The 18,164-nt window shown below is 42.0% G+C and overlaps 1 protein-coding gene across 4 annotated transcripts in view; it reads left to right on the forward strand.

Annotated features, from left to right (window-relative positions):
- CHD2 (chromodomain helicase DNA binding protein 2) overlaps positions 1 to 18,164 on the forward strand; it is an 80,975-nt gene that overhangs the window by 5,976 nt on the left and 56,835 nt on the right. For 3 of the 4 annotated variants that reach the window (XM_058155776.1, XM_058155777.1, XM_058155775.1), the window contains exons 3-5: positions 8,669 to 8,888; positions 10,656 to 10,742; positions 16,955 to 17,016. In XM_058155776.1, coding sequence (XP_058011759.1) covers positions 8,669 to 8,888; positions 10,656 to 10,742; positions 16,955 to 17,016 — 369 coding nt within the window. Of the gene's footprint in view, positions 1 to 8,668; positions 8,889 to 10,655; positions 10,743 to 16,954; positions 17,017 to 18,164 lie in introns of those variants that run through there. The other variant, XM_058155778.1, reaches the window with a different exon arrangement.

The following is an 18,164-nucleotide window of genomic DNA, read 5'->3' on the forward strand; positions in this document are numbered from 1 at the left end:
ACCTGGATGGTTGTGTGAGAGTTCAAATGAAACACAATTTACAGATTGATGACATTAAAAAGTAGAACACTTTGCCGACAAGGCAGCTGACAAATTGTGCATTTTATCTTGGAAGCTCATTGTTTTTATCTTAGGAGATGTGCTTGGTACTTGCTCTTTTAATTAATTTAATTAATTTCTTGGGTCCAAGCATGATGTAGTTTCAAACAGCCTGGGTTTTGTTGCTTGACACACGGGGATTGTAATACAATATTTAATATTGTCCCTCTTGCTAATTCCGAAGTATTCTGCCAAACTGAATCTCAAGTGTTCCTAAATAACGTTGGATTTCTGCAAAAGTTGCTGCTTTCAAGGCAACAGATCTTTTCCTGTGTACATCTTAGCAACAGAGTGTGCAGAAAAGATATTTCATTTAGCTAAAAGGAATGAGTTCTGGAATGCTGAAAAACTACTTTTATCTTCTTTGCTTTATGATTTCCCTATTGTTATCTTCATTACCATTCAGTTGTGATTTATGGATGGCTTCATTCATTCCCCTTGCTGGTTCTGGAAGAAAGCTATCTTGCTAATCATAAGAGCAGGTTAACCCCTGGATTTAATTTCCTGAAGAGAAAAAAAATTGTCTGCTCTAGCTAGCGTTTATTATTTGAAGTTCATTTGCAAGCTCTCTTAAATTTTCAAGCCAGGTGTTATTCTACAGTCTTCTCATTTGTGGTTGAAGTTGATAGAATCTGAGTTCAGTTTGCACAGGAAACCCTTTGAAGATGGGGAAATCTGTTCTAAAGTGCAGATCTTTTCGATTCAACTCAGTTTCATCTGCTTTGCATCTCTTTCATTAAAAATTGATTTTTCCGAAAGGGGTACATTTATTTTTTGGAGATCGATTTTCAAAACTACAAAAAGCATCGATATTGCATAAGATGGTTAGCGCCTTTCAGCTATTTTGGATTACAATTTTCATATTGCTCTGAAATGGATTGTACAGACTGTGATTGATGGACATGGTAGTATTTATGGCTATGTTGAAGCTCTCTTACAAAAAAAAATTAAAAGAAAACCAAAACCCTGGTGCATTTCAACACCATCTTGATTTGGTTTCAAGTGGCACTGTTTGTTTTCAACCTTTTAAATGTTACTTTGTGTATTTATCTGTGCTTTATTTAATTGTTTTAGTGCTGTTTGAAATGTTTCAGAAACTAGCAACTCACATGAATAGGGAGGAGAAAAATGGTTGAAGCAAAACAAATACAAAATAGATTCAAAGTACCTAGTTCTTCTGAAATTAAAATAACCCCTCTTCTTCCAATACCCCTCTTGTGTTTTGAGAAGTTGAATTGAGGTCCCAAATCTACGGAATTTCTGGGAGATCTTAGTCATAGGATGGGACTCAATTTTTATTTTTATTTTTGAAATTTCAAACCAGGAGGCAATGCATGAAGTTGGGCTTGATATTTCAGTGGTGCAGGATTGGAAGTAGAAGCTTGGATGTATCTGTGCATAGCTTCCACTGATTGTACAGTTTGAAATATAATATGTATAATGGCCTTTTAAAACAGGGGTCTCCAACCTTGGCCACTTTAAGCCTGGCGGATTGCAACTCCCAGAATTCCCCAGCCAGCTTTGCTGGGAGTTGAAGTCCGCCAGGCTTAAAGTGGCCAAGGTTGGAGACCCCTGTTCTAGAAGATAGTTTTACTATTGATTAATGAGTGTGATAGAAAGCAGGATAGATTATTTAAGGGGAATTTGGGGAAGGATATATTGGATAAAGGTTGATTTTTAAAATAAACATATCTACACCCTCTTCCCAAAGCTAAGGGATCAATCGACATTGTGCTAACTCATGGAATGAAGTCATTAAACCATAATTGGTTGGTCTTATACAACATCCCACAATTGGTTGGGTTGCCATCACAGATGAAGCCAAGCAGGTTTGTCCATTTGGCAATGATGGATGTGGTTTGTTACAAGGAACCAGCTGCTCTGTGGGTGGGTAGAGCTAAATTTGATGGAGGATTTTACAGAACAAACTTGGTTGACACCCTCCCCCCTTCCAGAGACGTCGATGCTTAGAAGAATAAGATAATCGTTTTGATACTGAGCTCTGGGGAAGTGAGGAAAAGCTCTTTTAAATGGCTTTTTTTTTTTTTACAGATGTGGCTTACCAAAACTTTTTGAGTTAGTGCTGCATTCACGTGCCGCTAGGTAACAAATGAAACAGCCTGAGGCCTTTTTTTGCTACAAAGCTACAGATGAAACATACCCAGATGCCAGGTTGGATACAGATATCCCTATGAGCAGCAGAGTTAAAAGGGGAACATCCTTCCTGGTGTTTTAGGGGACTTTCCAAGACCATTTTTTTTAGTTGGTAGATAGAGTTTCCTCAGATTCTTCAGGAAGAAGAAGGAAGCAAGCAAGCTATTTCGCTTCTTCACGCTTCACAGAAGCGTGGCTTGGCCTTGTGCCTGGCAAACCTGAGATAAATTAATCAGCCTTTTTTTTTTTTAAAGTACAGGTAGTTCTCAACTTACAACAATTCATTTAGTGACCATTCAGAGTTACAACAGCACTGAAAAAAGTGACTTATGACCAGTTTTCACATTTCTGACCGTTGCACCATCCCCACGGTCATGCGAATAAAATTCGGATGCTTGGCAACTGACTGACTGTTTATGACAGTTGCCGTGTGCCAGAGTCACACGATTCCCCTTTTGCGACCTTCTGACCAGCAGAGTCAAAGGGGAACCCAGATTCACTTAACAACCGTGTTACTAATGTAACAGTTGAACAATTGCAGCAATTCACTTAACAAATGTGGCAAGAAAAGTGGTAAAATGGACCAAAACTCACACCTTTCTCACATAGCAAGCTAAATTTCTTTTAAAGGAGAAATTTAAAAAAGACCCTTAGTGACAAAAATGGATGTGTAGACGTTAACTGAGCCACATTCTTCTATGTTTAGCGTTTGTGCCTGGAGTTAAATAGACAGCTAGCTTTTGTGTGTCTGGTTGTTTCATACAGCCCCACTAATCCATAGTTAGACTACAGTTCATTGAATAAGTCTAATTGTTCAGATCGTCAAACACTTTGAACCCTAAACTAAGCAATGTTGATATTGGACAATATGAAGAACCGGGTGGCATCCAAATTGGAATAAAATAACTTCAATAAATAGTTTCAAATATGCCACTTTAGCATGTTGTGTGAATCTTTCCTGTCTCTTAACCTTAGGTATAATTCCATGTATCAGGGGTGTCAAAATCGATTTCATCGAGGGCCACCTCGGAGGGCCGGGTGTGGTCTGGGTAGGCCATGGTGGGCATTTGAAACAGACTCGCGATGCATTTTTTCCCCTTTGCATTCAAAACAGCTATTCCAGACAAAAGGAGATTTTCTTTCTGGCTCTCAATTCGATAATGTACAGATTAAAGACATGTAGAGTCCTATACAAAAGAGTCAAGCTATGGGGCTTGACTCTTTTGTATAGGAGCAGAGCATAAACGAAGTGACAATTTCTCCAGATGTCTCTCTAAAAACTGGTCTTTTCCAACCTTCTATCAATCTTTGTTACTACCTCTGGAGGACTCAATACGAGTAATAATTTTACAAAATGGATATAGCACCCAATTCTCAATGGCCCTGGGTGGCTCACCACAGTAATAAAAAAGATACAAGTAAATCAATCACAAGTAAAAGATTTAAGATAAAAGAGGACAAACTCAGTGATACGAGGGGACTCGCTCTTTCACCCCATCATCTGGGTAAAGAGCCAGATGTTTTTGGCTCTTCTGAACAACAGCCATCCAGATCTTGGAAGTTACATATCTTGGAGGTTACCTAGTTCTGGCTGGCAAATGCTGCTAAAGAGAAGGTGAATAGGGTTAGGGTCTGCCGGCCAAAATGAGCCCCCCACCCAGGCCTGTTTTCAGTTGGCAGAGTGCTGCTGGAGGCCGAAAACAGTCCATGTGGGGTCACACGCAGCCCCCCACCCCACCCCGCAGCCTGTTTTGGCCGGCAGAGGCACCATGGGCTGGTGCTTTGCTATTTCCAAGCTAGTCCCATGGGCCAGATATAAGCAGCCCATGCAGGCTGCCCCTGGCTCGCGGGCCTTGAGTTGATCTGAGAGAAAGCATGAGCAACCAGGCTTCCTCGAAGCTGGATGGTGCCGAGGGAGAGAATCAGTTTAACAGATTAATGGAGTTGGAAGGGACCTTATAGGTCATCTAGTCCAACCCTCACCACCACCAAGCAGGAGACCCTACACACCATTTCTGACAGATGGCAATCCAATCTCTTCTTGAAAGCCTCCAGTGATGAAGCTCCCACAACTTCTGTTCCATAGGTTGATTGTTCTCACTGTCAGAAAATTTCTCCTTATTTCTAGGTTGAATCTCTCCTTGGTCAAATGGTCTTAAGGACTCGAATCTGCCTTCATTAGAAAATGTTTTAAGTGGGTTTCAGCAAGCCCAACCTCCTGCTCCTAACTTAATTTTCCTTTTCCAATTCCTTCTGCTGCTTTGTTCTTTTTCTGCCTTGATATTAGCGCAGAAAATCTCCCCAAAGTGAAGAGCGTGCGGTGTCTTGATTGGGAGAAGCGAGGCCTGTAAGCTTGTCCCCACTTTAGGGCTACAAGATCTGCAGAACCAGATGACAGCATGGATAATGCTAGTATTGTACTGTGTTAACATAAGAAAGAAAGAAAAAAACCCAGGGAGCTTTTTTTCCCTCAGACTAAAAAGCCACGAAACCTGGGGTTTTTCCCTCAGCTCCCTAATCAGACAAAACAACAAAAGCAAATACTAAAGTCATTTTTGCCTTCGGAAGTTGTAGGTGCTTCTCCACTGGAGGTTTTTAAGAAGAGACTAGACAACTTGAAATGTCTGAAATTCTATAGGCCCTATAGTATAGGGTCTCCTGCTTGAACAGGGGGTTGGACTAGAGGATCTCTAAGGTCCCTTCGGGTTCTGTTTTGACACCATGTAAAATATCTAGAGGCAGGACTTTATTCAGTTCAGTTTAGTTATAATTTAATACTCCCTCTCAAGAAAGTTTAAAGGCTGGCTGGTTTTGTTTGTTTTGGTTTTTGTTGTTGCTGTTGTTGTTTATTCCGGTGTCTGAATCCTAAATAGATTCAGATTTTCCCAGAACAAGTTAAAGAAGGGTTCAACCTTCGCTCTGCTTGTGCAACCTTTTTATTTTTAAGCCCCAGCATTTTCCAGACAGCATCTACCTCACGGTGCTGTTAGGAATGACTTTATCCTTCTCTTTGGAATTGCTCAAGAGAGAGCAATGCAGGGAGAGCCGTGAAATGGTGGCTTATTCACGGATCATGTTTTCAAAATGGCTTCCGACTGCATGCCCAAAGCTTGCTCTTTCCTGCTTTCTTGCTGCCCTCTGCCAGTTTCCTAAAGAAATGCATTTTAATTTCACTCTTTCATGCTTTTTTCCCCATGTTTTGCTTTTCACACCTTTTGAAGTAAAAATAAAGGCTCTGAACCGATTGTGTCATGTGCTGAGTTCAGGGATCTGCTTCTGCAATTATTGCCTTTTTACCACAAGATAAAACCTGGAAGAGTTTTCTTTCTTTTTTTTCTTTTTAATTCTTCAGCCCAGTTTCTACCACTGAATTAATTGACTCATCCGAGATAATTTTTTTTTCTTTTTAAAGGGATTCTTTTCTTGATGAGCTCCACTTGAGGCAAGAGAAAAACTGCTTTTAATAGCTGAAAAAAAAAAACAGCCTGGCCTAATCCGCGCCTCTAAATTTGGCCCTGCCTATACATTGGTATTATTGCTGATTTATCTCCAGCGGCTTAGCCATTAAGCTTTTATTGCTATTGTTTTGTATCGAGTAACATTTAGACCAGGCTGTTTTATAACACGCTTTGAATGTGGTTTTAAAATTGGAGGAAGAAGCATCGGTCTCTCTGCTATGTGGTTGACAGCAGCACCTTGTTAGCTGAAAATACAAATGATTTGTGTGTTCTAGTAATAATTGGCAAGGAGCACTGTGGGGGAAAATGGACTAAAATTGAATAAAAGCAGATTAATGTGAAAGGGTCCAGCAACCAGCCTTAGAATTGACAACGAAGTTACTTCTCCCCCCCATGTTTTATTTATTTTATTTATAATGTTTTTCATCTCCATTGAACAGTGGGTGAACTGGGTACAATTCTTTAAAAATTCATAGTTCACATATTTGTTGTTGTATTTGTTACAATGACATTAATAATATAACTATTGTATCAATGTACTTTACAATAGTACATAACATCGTCATAAAGTACAAAATTCTTTTCTTATATCCCCTCCTTCTTAACTTCTGTGTCTATTCTCTAGCCATTGATAAAATACTTCCCACGTCAGACAATATTCAGTATCTTCTCTGTCCTTAATGATAAGCGTTAATCTGTCCATTTCTGCACATTCCATTATTTTCTGAATTACCCTCTCATCTGATGGGGTCTCCTCACCCTTCCATTGTTGCGCAAATACAATCCTAGCCTCAGTCAGTATATGTAAAATCAAATATGTAGGCTTTTTATCATATTTTTCCGGTAGAATGCCCAACAAAAATGTCTTGGGTCTCAGTTCAATATGCTTCTTTTGTCATTTTTGTTCCAACCAGGTATGTATTTTCGACTAGTATTTTTTGGTTTTGGGACACATCTACCACATGTGGTAGTTTGAGCCTGGTGTTTGGTTACATTTCCAACATTTTGCTGATCTGCCTTTACACATTTTAGCCAACCTTGCTGGTGCAAAGTGCCACCTGTAAAACATTTTATACAGATTTTCCTTATGAGTGGTTGACATTGACAATGAAGTTACTGAAGTGATGCACCGCATCTGAGGTGGAGTGGCAAGGGCAATTGCTATGGTTGATTGCTTGGATGGTCCTTTTCCATAAACCAACCCTGCAATCTTATGGGCTTTTCATCGCAGAAACTGCAGGTTCTTTTCGCGACACATGAAAACCAGCTTAATTAAACTTAGTTGCTGTATTCACATGATTTGTAGAGGCCAAAGAAATAAGTCATATAATAGTAACGTGATTTGGTTCACGCAACAGACTTCATTTTGCTGGATCTCCAGTGCATTATATGGACCCAGTTTCTGTCTTATATACTGAGATCACTCTGGATGGTAGACCTTTCAGGAAACCTGGGCCTTTTTCTACAAAACCTTATGACTACAGAGATCCTGGAATATCAAAAACTCTGATTTCTCCTTCCCTAGACTCTGTGGTTATTAGATTTAACCAGAGCATGTTCCTCCAGAAAAATCAATTGCTTATATCCGTGATGGCGAACCTATGGCACGTATGCCACAGTGGCACGCAGAGTCCTTTCTGCAGGTACGCCAGCCATTGCCCCAGCCCAGCTCCACCGCACATGTGTGCGTGCCTCCCACCAACCAGCTGGTCTTCAGGTCTCTACCGTGCATGCGCAGGGGGCAGGGCCTTCTCTGATCTTTTCAGTTTCTCCCCCCAGTGCACCCTAGCTTTCTGCTGCATATCTGCCACCCATGCCTTCCTCAATCTCCGCAGGTTCCATGCTCCGCAGGTGCCTCTCCATGGCAGATATGCAGGCGAAAGCTAGGGCGCACTGGGGGGGAGAAATTACGGAGATTGGGGAAGCCAAAATGGGGCTCAGGGGTGCTGCACGAGGCTCCCCATTTTGGGCCTGGAAAGCCTACACCAACCTGGAAGCCAAAATGGGATGGGTGGGGCTCATGTACCAGGAACATATGTGCATGAGCGGGGCAGGGCACATGTGGGGGCACTCACATTGCATTTTGGGGATTAGGGCATTTGCACGCACATGTGCACCCTTTTGGCACTCAGCACCAAAAAGGTTAAACATCTCTGACTTATATATATATATTTATTTTTTATTTGCATTTATATCCTGCCCTTCTCCGAAGACTCAGGGCGGCTTACACTATGTCAAGCAATAGTCTTCATCCATTTGTATATTATATACAAAGTCAACTTATTGCCCCCAACAATCTGAGTCCTCATTTTACCTACCTTATAAAGGATGGAAGGCTGAGTCAACCTTGGGCCTGGTGGGGCTTGAACCTGCAGTAATTGCAAGCAGCTGCTGTTAATAATAGACTGTTTTAGCAGTCTGAGCCACTCAAGGACCCACTCAAGGATATCATAATTCATACAAGAAGTGAATATATATCGGTGTGTTTCTGGAGATCGCTGTGGGTTAACATACAGTGGGTTAACATACCATGTAAACCCAGCACATTTGAAACCCCTAAAATGGCTCAGCCTGTAGGTAGATGACATTTCCAAACCTGAGTGTCTTCTTCCCAAATCCCAAAAAAGAGATAAGCTGTAATTTTTAGGACAGTTAACTTCCTCTGAATTGGGGAAAGCTTGAAGCAGATCCCACAAACCTATGGATGTCCAGTAAAGTCCCTTTGAGTCGCCAATGTGTGTGAGTTGGCGGCAATATAAATTTTCTACATGAATAAAGTAAATAAATAATAAATTTCATGATTGGAAGTATGTTGGCCAAGATAATGAAGTCTACTTAGTTGTGAAGATGTATTGCTAGAAGAAAATAATAGGACCATACCATATTTTGGGGGAGCTCAAAAGACAACCTGTAATATCCTTGAGGGTAAACAAAATCTCCCTTTTTTTTCTCCACAGTCACTCTGCGTCTGAAGAGGGCTCGGGTTCCGAGTCGGCGAGCCAGTCAGACAGCGAGCAAGGCAGTGATCATGGAAGTGAATCTAACAGCAGTTCCGAGTCTTCGGGAAGTCAGTCTGAATCGGAGAGTGGGTCCACAGGATCCAAGTCTCGGCAGACCCCTCCGGAAGCTAAGGAGAAACCAGCATCCAAGAAAGAAAGACTAGCTGATGTCAAAAAAGTACGGAACTGCCTTGCTAAAAGTGGGGATTACTTGGGAGATTGGGAAGCTTAGCGGGGTGATAATTTTGCTTGATTGGGACTTGTATGTCTTCCGAGGATAATGTTTTGAGGGTTGGTTTAAAACAGGGGTAGTCAACCTTTTTATAACCTACTGCTCACCTTTGTATCTCTATTAGTAGTACAAAAAATTTAACCGCCCACCAGTTCATGCTTACTCTCAGAAATCTAACTGCATACTGACCAGTGCGACCGCAAACAAAAGAGCCTGCGCCATGTATCGTCATCTGCGCATGCCTCTCGCACATCGTGGATTGGGTTTGGGGGGGGGGTGCCGGCTACCAGCTCTTCTTGTCTGTTACAGCTGGGTGGTGTGGGGGGAGATGCGCGAGCTATTCTGGGATGAGGCTCTTTTGTGTGCAGTCGCACTATAGCGCCATTAATTTCATTTACGTAATGTGAACTAAACTTATGTGCGGGTGATACAAATAGTATATTTTCAGAAATTTAAATTGTCACGGGGATTTTTATGAAAACCTAATGAAAATCTTTTTAAATACTGCTCTGAATTTTTTTTAAAAAGTCAATTAAATTAAAAAAAAGGAAAGTGCTTCAGTATTGGAAAAAACCCCTACCACCCACCATGAAAGCTGGAACGCCCACTAGTGGGCGGTAGGGACCAGGTTGACTACCACTGGTTTAAAACATTATGACTTCTATCCCAATGCCCCAAGAAAGACCTAATTTACCGTGTTTCCCCCAAAATAAGACCTCCCCAGATAATAAGTCCAATCGGGCTTTTGAGTGCATGAAATAAGCCCCCACCCCGAAAATAACACCCGCCCCCCGAAAATAAGCAAATGCATCCACAGCTGGTCCCCACCGTTTTCTCTGGTTAGGGTTAGGGAGACAGAGCTGGAAATTGGGTAAGACAGCAGGAGGAGCCCCGTCTTGTTCCACGCGCCCCAAAATAAGACCTCCCCGAAAATAAGGCTAAGTGCTTATTTCGAGGTTCAAAAAATATAAGACAGGGTGTTATTTTTGGGGAAACACGGTAGGAGAAGAACAGGCAGAGCTGGGGATGGAGTTAAGCACGTCATCAGATTAGAATCATTACATTCCCACGAACAGTCCAAGTCCAACCCCTCCTGAATTCCATTGATCCTTATCTGATGCCAATTTAGTTTTGAACTTGGGTTGTCTAGATCCTTGTGTATAAAAGGTAAAGGTAAAGGTTCCCCATGCTAGTCGTTGCCGACTCTAGGGGGCGGTGCTTATCTCTGTTTCAAAGCCAAAGAGCCAGCGCTGTCCAAAGACGTCTCCGTGGTCATGACTCAACGCCAAAGGTGCACGGAACGCTGTTACCTTCCCACCAAAGGTGGTCCCTATTTTTTCTACTTGCATTTTTATGTGCTTTCGAACTACTAGGTTGGCAGAAGCTGAGACAAGTAATGGGAGCTCACCCCGTTACACGGAAGCACTAGGGATTCGAACCGCTGAGCTGCCGACCTTTCAATCGACAAGCTCAACGTCCTAACCCCTGAGCCACTGCGTCCCTAGATCCTTGTGTATAGGCTTGAAGAAATCTTCTGTGCTGCAGCTTAACAGATGGTCCCCATCTTTTGCACCTGACATCCAATTTATTCAGTCAAGTAGCCCAACCTATATCACAGGGAGACTTCCAGGAGGAATATGATAGATGATTTTCTTCTGAGTGCCCTTCGTATCCCTTAATGGAATACAAACGCCAGCTTGATTTATTTTGCAGATGTGGGAAGAATATCCCGATGTTTACGGGGTGAGACGATCCAACCGTAGCAGACAGGAGCCTTCGCGTTTTACTATAAATGATGAGGTAAGGGGAGAGGAAACCCGTAAAAAGCAGAAAGCCAACCTCGGAATGAAAGAGCCCAGTTATTTGTTGGTTGCATTTCGCAGTCCTGAAGCACTGTTCCTACAACTGAAGCCAGGTCAAAAGAGCCAGTGCCCATGGGACCTTTCGTGTGTCCAAATGGGAAACGATACGATCCTCATTGGACAATCAATCTATGGCGAGAAACAAGAGAGGTTGCAGGAACAGCCCTGCTTTGAGACTCCAGATGGCATGATTAAAAAGCATGCATGATAAAAGTGTGCGTGTTTATATATATATATCTATTGTGTTGTTCCTTTGCGTTAAACCTTTTGCCTCCTTTTTTATATTATAGATGTAATCCTCTCTTCAAAAATCCATGCATGAGATGAATTCAGATGGTTAATTTTTTTTTTTCATCTGATGGCTGGGACATCAAAACCCATTTCTTTTCTTCACTTCCATCCAAAACCTTATTATGGGCAGTGTGGTTATGGAACTGGCCACCTTTTCTTTGCCGCTTTTGTGAGTGACCAATTCTCCCACATTTTTTCTCTTTCTTTTTTTCTTTCTTCTTTTTTTTTTCCTGTTTGTGTGCATATTTCCTACTCCAACCGATGTCCAAAGCGAGTAAGCAAGTTTCCCCTTCTGTTTTTTACAGACGGAGAAAATGAGGCTCAGGAAAGTTCAGAATCAGACTGAAAATGTCAAAGTTGGAAGTCCAAAGGTAGGCACCTAAATTTATATTCGAGCACCTGCAAAAAATAAGCGGCACCCTCTCCTCCCGTTAAGGAGTCCTCTAAAAATGGGTCCATTTATGCTTGGGTGCCTATATATGGATTTAGGTGCCTAGCAGAAGGCACCCAGATTTGAACATTTTGCATCAAAAAGAATTATTCTCTTGGCCCTTCCCCATCCTGTCTTCGAATTCAAGTCTCTTCGGTCAGGTTGGATTCACCGCAATGAGAAAAATTGCAGAACAGAAATCTTCAGAGGTTTTTAAATCCTTGTTGTCATTAATATAATTATTACTATTCTTTTTCCCTTTGGGTGCACTTAAGGGCAGGTTACCTTTTTTCTAATACAGGGGTCTCCAACCTTGGTCCCTTTAAGACTTGTGGACTTCAGGTCCCAGAGAAGAAGTCCACAAGTCTCAAAGGGACCAAGGTTGGAGACCCCTGTTCTAATACACACTTCTGGATCCCAGGCCTGTGTTTGTTCAATAGAGAGAAGGCTCTTGTGAGGTTATCTGAGATAATACAGAAGTAAAGGCTTGTCTTAGTTTAGTGACTGAATTTTCCGGCAGAGGCAAGATTTGAAATTGATTTGTAGGATAGCCTGTAACCTGCTTTTTTATTCTCAAAGCAACTTGGCATGTCTTCTAGTTGTGTTATACTCAGACCCAGCTCTGCTTTCCATTCTCTTCCCGATTCTCTTCTCACATAATCCTGTGCGATCTTCCATCTTGGACTGTGGTTTTGCCCATGCCATCCGGACCATCCTGTCCATATTCTTTCCCCCCCTCTCACCCAAAAGTCCTCTGAAGGCTCGGATCCAAGGGGCCATGAATTCTCTTGTCATTAAACAACAGGGTTTTGTTTTCCTTTTTCCAAAGTTCTGCAAACGCCAAGCTCAATGGCCCCCTTATCTCTGTCAGAATGGCCCAGCATGTACTGAGCTGGGGGATGTCACATCCATTCTTGATATCTCCGCTGGCAGACAAGAGCACCCATTAGGGGCTCAGGTAAGACCTTTCCAATTATTATTTTTTTGTTTTACAATATTGCGTGGTTTTTGCAAACTTTGGATTAGCTGCCTGCTAGATGTTTCTGCTGGCAATGCAACAGACAGTGGCTTTATTTGTACCTTATGCGAAAGAAAAATATGTGTATGGATCACAGCAAACATTGCAATACCGCCCAATACTGTAAAAATAAAAAAAATGAAAAGAGAATGCTTCTTTTCCCCCTGAAATGAAAAGGGATTGATTATTTTGATGGAAAGAGGAGCAGTGCACCACCTTCACTTTAACAGTGTGCTTAAAATTAATGGGATCTTGCTTATGCAAAATTGTAGTCTGTAGATGCTGCTTTTGCTATTTAAGGAATCTAATGAGGGTGCTTCTAGGAATCCTTAACAATTTCTTGTTTAATGGTGAACTGCTTTTGCCTGCATAATATTTTTCCATTGGGTGTATGTGTTTTCAAAAACGTATAACTACAGCACCTTCCCACATGTGTCCTAGGCAAACAGAGGTCCCTTAACTTCCCTCTGGATGAGCTCCCAAAATTACTCTTCTCTGTTGACTTTTCCACTTTATGATTCCACCTTGCAAAGAAGCTCCTGCTATCTTGTCTGATGTGACCTTGAGGAGAAAAAAAACCATTTTGGCAGGATCGTACAGAAAAGTGCTATATAAATTAGAAAAAAACCATCTGAAGTATCTCTCTGTTCAGCTGTGACAAGGTTAGGAGTTCAAGAAGATCATTTCCTCAACTTCACCGTGGACAGTGTGATCTTCAAAGGGCAAAGAAGTCAGTAGTCCCACCTAACATCTTAAACCAGGCGTCACCAACCTTTCAGACTTTAGGGACCACTAAATTCATAATATTAAATCCCGCGAACCACTAATATGATCTGCCTAATGACTGGCTGGTGGGCGTCGCTAGGTGGTCATGTGACTGGGTGGGTGTGGCCAACTCGATGTCACTCACATCAAGGGGTGCCTTGCCAGCCTCTACTCACCCCTCCCCTCCCAGCCACTCCTCGCCTCACCCCGCCCAGGCTCCTTAGGGCCCCAACAGGAAGCGGTTGTTAGAGCTAAGCAGCCACCACAAGAAAGAGTTGGCAAAACAGCTCAGTTCAAATTGGATCTGACCGAGAAGGAGTGCTCAGCAGAAGCACCTCACTGAGGACTATGAGCATAGGCTTTCCAAGCAGAGGGAAGATCTGCAGGAGTGCAAGGCCAGGTATCGGTGCCTGGAGGTTCAGCAGGCTGAGATGGTCAGCCAGTTCCAGGCCACGAGGCAGTCCCATTGGAACTGGCTCTTTATCACCAGTGGTACTTCTTCCAAAGCCCCGCACCAGACCCCAAGTTGGAATTTCTGCCCCCCTCCAATCCACACAAAAAGACCCCGAAGGGGGAGACTCTGCAGCAACACAAACGTTCATTGCACATATCCTGCCCAGGGGCCATACTTTGAGGACCCCTGATTTAGTGCAATATAAAAAATGCAAATAATTTTTCTGCGGACCACCAAATTTTTCTCGTGGGCCACCAATTGGTGACCGCTGTCTTAAACCACAGTTTAAGACTAAACATCTTGGTGGAGGTTTGCCTTTGGATTGTTGGCTTATACTAGTGTGAATGTTTAGGTAAGCAAAACATTGCAAAACTTGTCTCGAAGGGCTTCAGAACATTTCATCAAGTGCCCTAAAAATGGCCATGGTCCTCCCAGCTTCTTCCGTTATCTGTACCCACACAATATCTTACAATCTGGTTTGTGTGTTTGGGGTTATTGCAGGGTAGGGAGCTGGGCTGGAGAACCAGGCAATATCAAAGAGTGAGATTTGAAAGAGGATCTATCACCACAAGAGCTTTTACCTTCTGCTTCTATGTTTGAGTAGCTTCAGGGTTCTTGCTTATTGCCGCCTGCATCAAGAGACATATATAATTCTTGATTCAAGAACAGAGTTACAGCTTTTCAGTTGGAGAAGACATATGGAAGCTTCTGGAGAACTTTATTTTGATGGGATTTCTCCAGTAAGGGACAGAACAGGAAGTTGAACTTGCAGTAAAAAAAGGGAGGGAGAGAGAGAGAAAAATAGAAAGAAAAAGGAAGGAAGGAAAGAAAGAGAGAAAGAGAGAAAGAAAAAGAAAGAAAGAAAGAAAGAAAGAAAGAAAGAAAGAAAGAAAGAAAGAAAGAAAGAAAGAAAGAACCCAACCAGTTGAAGAAAATTGGATTCACTTTTTGGATGCTTTCCTTGATGGAGGAAAGTATGCAGAAGGTGATATACGTGGTAGGATGAAGGAAGGTTTTGGGGCAAATTGTCCTGGAATAGCATGATGTGCAAACCTACCCTTTTTGAGTTTCCCATAACACAGTTTCTTTCTTATTATGGATTTGCATTTTCCCAAGCAGATAAATAACAAACCACATTATGGCTACGCTTGGTGTATGAGTGCCTTGGACTGTGTTTTTCTGCTCCTGAAGGGCAAAGAGATGATGATGGCCAGGAGGACAGAAGGAAGGTCCCCTTCAAAGCTTGGGGGAACCAGAGAGGCAAAGCTTTTGTATAGCTACAAAAGGGATACCGTCAGCTCCCATAATTCCATGCCAGCATCTGGCTCCCGTAATGAGGCTCTCATCTGGATCTAGCGGAGGATGGGCCAGTGCAGTGCAGAGATCTTTGTGGCAGATGGGAGTCCGTATACAATTTGTAACTTGGAGAAAGATCAGAAGAAGAAATAGATTTGCTGTTCTTTTTGATGCAGGGTGCTTGAGTGAACACTTCAGATATGGAGAGCCAGTTAACTGTTCTAAGGGGTTTGGATGCATGTTAAGGATTGGAGATTGTTTTCAAAATTTGCAACTCTAACCTTCACACTTTCATAAAGATCCTGGAAAGAGACAAATGTGCCCAGCTGTTGACTACAAAGATCGTCTTATTCTCTTTACCTGTTTCTAATATTACTTAGATTTCTGTATCTAACATAGCAGCTCATTTTCTTAACACTCTTTGTCACCTATAATTTAAATAATGTTGCCCTGTTCTCACAGGGAAAGAACACTGAAGAAACAACTGATGATTCCATTTCTAGGTGTCTTTTTGTCAGTCTCAAGCAGATTTTTGTGGTGGGGTACACTACCTTTGTGGAGTCCCTTTCACCCTGTTTACCTGTGAGAACTGTTACATACGTGTGCAAATCCCACATTCTGGCCTCTGAGCACCCATTTTGCACTGAACGAGCTGTCCATCAATAGGGCAATTTATTACTTTGAGACAAGGTTATCCAGATTTATGGGCATTTAGCTGTCCTGTAGTTTCTCTTTTTCCTTACTATTTGGAGTGAACAGAACAATGTGTTAATGGTTTAATTGTTTAAGAAGATTTAATAAATATCTGTAAGCATAAGAGTAATCTTGTATAAAAATTAGGAGATGTATTTTAAGGGCTTTCCCTCCCCTTCTCCTCCTCCTCCTCCTCTTTCTCTTTTTTTCCTTTTATTAATAATATTATTTTTTATTAATAATATTACTTTTATTATTAATATTAATTACCTGTCTATGGTAATTAATCAATGATTTTCCACCCACTGCAATTGAGAGACTCTCAGTGGCTTACTAATTCCATTCAATGCAAGAACAACAACAACAACAAGAAGAAGATTTTGAAAGTATGAAACTGAAATTGTATGGTTTTAAATTGAAATGGAATTTTAGAAGTGTTTATTCAGCCCTTCCCCATATTTTTTTGGGGGGAGGGGGCATTGTTCCTGATCCCTCAAAGTTTTGGGAGTATGTATCATCATGATGTGCCTTTGAAATCCAGGTATGGCAGTCTCCTGAACTGACAGAAGAGAAAATTTATAGCTTAAGGTTGAACTGTTGGGTCCTTGGTGCTCTCTGAGCTTGGTTATTTTCTTGCAGACGTTTCATTACCAAACTAGGTAACATCATCAGTGCACCAAAGACCCCACAATACTGATCCTCCCCTTAAGTGGGAGCCCATGTACAGGTGAAGAAGACTGTCCCTTCCTGCAGCTTGCATCCTGTCTTCTGCAGGGCTTGGAAAGTCTTAGGTGTGTGGCTTCTGTTGGTGGTGACCCTCTTCCTTCTTTTTTTGGCTATTCTTTGATCCTCTTGTCGTCAATTTGGCTTTCTTTTTCAAGTACCTTTGCCCACTTGTGTTCACGATGTAACAGAGTTCCTGTTTTTTTTTTTAAAAAAAAAACACGAACGAAACAAACACAACACCACAGAACTGTTGGGATCATGGGCCAAAAAGGGTGTTGCCTGTTTATTTGCTGTGTGGTAGCGAATGCCTCCCTTTGGATTATGTTGGCTTTGAATCTGGGGGAATGAGCCAAGGCGCGTACAACAACCTTCAAGGATGCCAAGAATATTTGCAAGTGAAATAACGCAGCCATCAACCAGCAATCTCTCTTATTGCTCCTTCCCTCTCTTCTCCCTCCTTCTCTCTTCCCGTTCAAGGGGCATAGCGAATCTGAAAGTGAGAGTCCCAAAAGAAGAAGTTCAAGACAAGTGAGAAAAATGTAAGTTACGAGGACTCCGCCTCGTTTCTGAAACAAATTTAGTTTTCCTTTTTCTCTGAAAGGATTTTCGCGTCTGTATGGGTAGCCCTCAACTTACGACCCGACATTTCCTGTTGCTCAGCGAGACAGCTGTTATGTAAGCTTCGCCTCATTATACGACCTTCCTTGCCATAGTTGTTAAGTGAATCACTGCAGTTAAGTTAGTGGACACGGTTGTTAAAGTGAATCTGGCTTTCCCCGTTAACTTTGCTTGTGAGAAGGTCACAAAAGGGGATCGCGTAACCCTGGGAGACACGGCAGCCCATCATAAATATGAGCCAGTTGCCAGGTGTCTGAATTTCGATCACCTGAGCATGGGGAGACTGCAGTATGCGCTTTTTTTCAGTGCCGTGGCAGCTTCAAACGGTCACTAAATGAACGGTTGTAAGTCGAGGACTATCTGTAGTGGATGGTTGGAAGGTTAGTTACAAGGTGCTTCGTTTCAACCTTCTCCATCTTGGATTCTGCACGTCATATTTTCGAAGTATTAGAATAGCTTTCTCCAGCCGGGTGAACTTCTACATCCCATAATCTCAGAGGCTGACTAGTAAAGCGATTGCCGAATTTCAAATAAAGGGCCCTGATTGGGAAATATTGCTGTTCTGTTGTTGTTGTGTTTTTTTTAAAAAGATCCAATTTTTGTTCCCTGTTGATCTGGAAACCACCTTGAAGATGCAAAAATAATAATAAAATCATTCTAAATTGGACGGCTAAAGAAATAAAGGAGGGTAGAAGGACTCCAAGGGGCAACTGGACTTTCTGGTTTTTCTTTGAAGACGTTTCGCTTCTCATCCAAGAAGCTTCTTCAGCTCTTGAGAAGCTTCTTCAGCTTGAAGAAGCTTCTTGGATGAGAAGCAAAACGTCTTCAAAGAAAAACCAGAGAGTCCAGTTGCCTCTTAGAAAATAAAAAGCACTTTGGGACAACCAGGACCTGGATGACTGAGAATCTCATTTGAAGACATTTGAAGATGGAAGGAGTTCCTTGTTTCTGTTCAAAGGAGGGAAATCTTAAAGTCCCCTCTTTTGAATAGTAGTTCAAGCCAAAGGGTTCCTCTCCCATTTATAGTTCCTACCTTCCCCCAAAGAAGAAAAATGTAGAAACATTTTCT

The sequence above is a fragment of the Ahaetulla prasina genome, chromosome 13 (genome assembly GCF_028640845.1).
Source record: "Ahaetulla prasina isolate Xishuangbanna chromosome 13, ASM2864084v1, whole genome shotgun sequence".
In the NCBI taxonomy this organism is placed as follows: domain Eukaryota; kingdom Metazoa; phylum Chordata; class Lepidosauria; order Squamata; family Colubridae; genus Ahaetulla; species Ahaetulla prasina.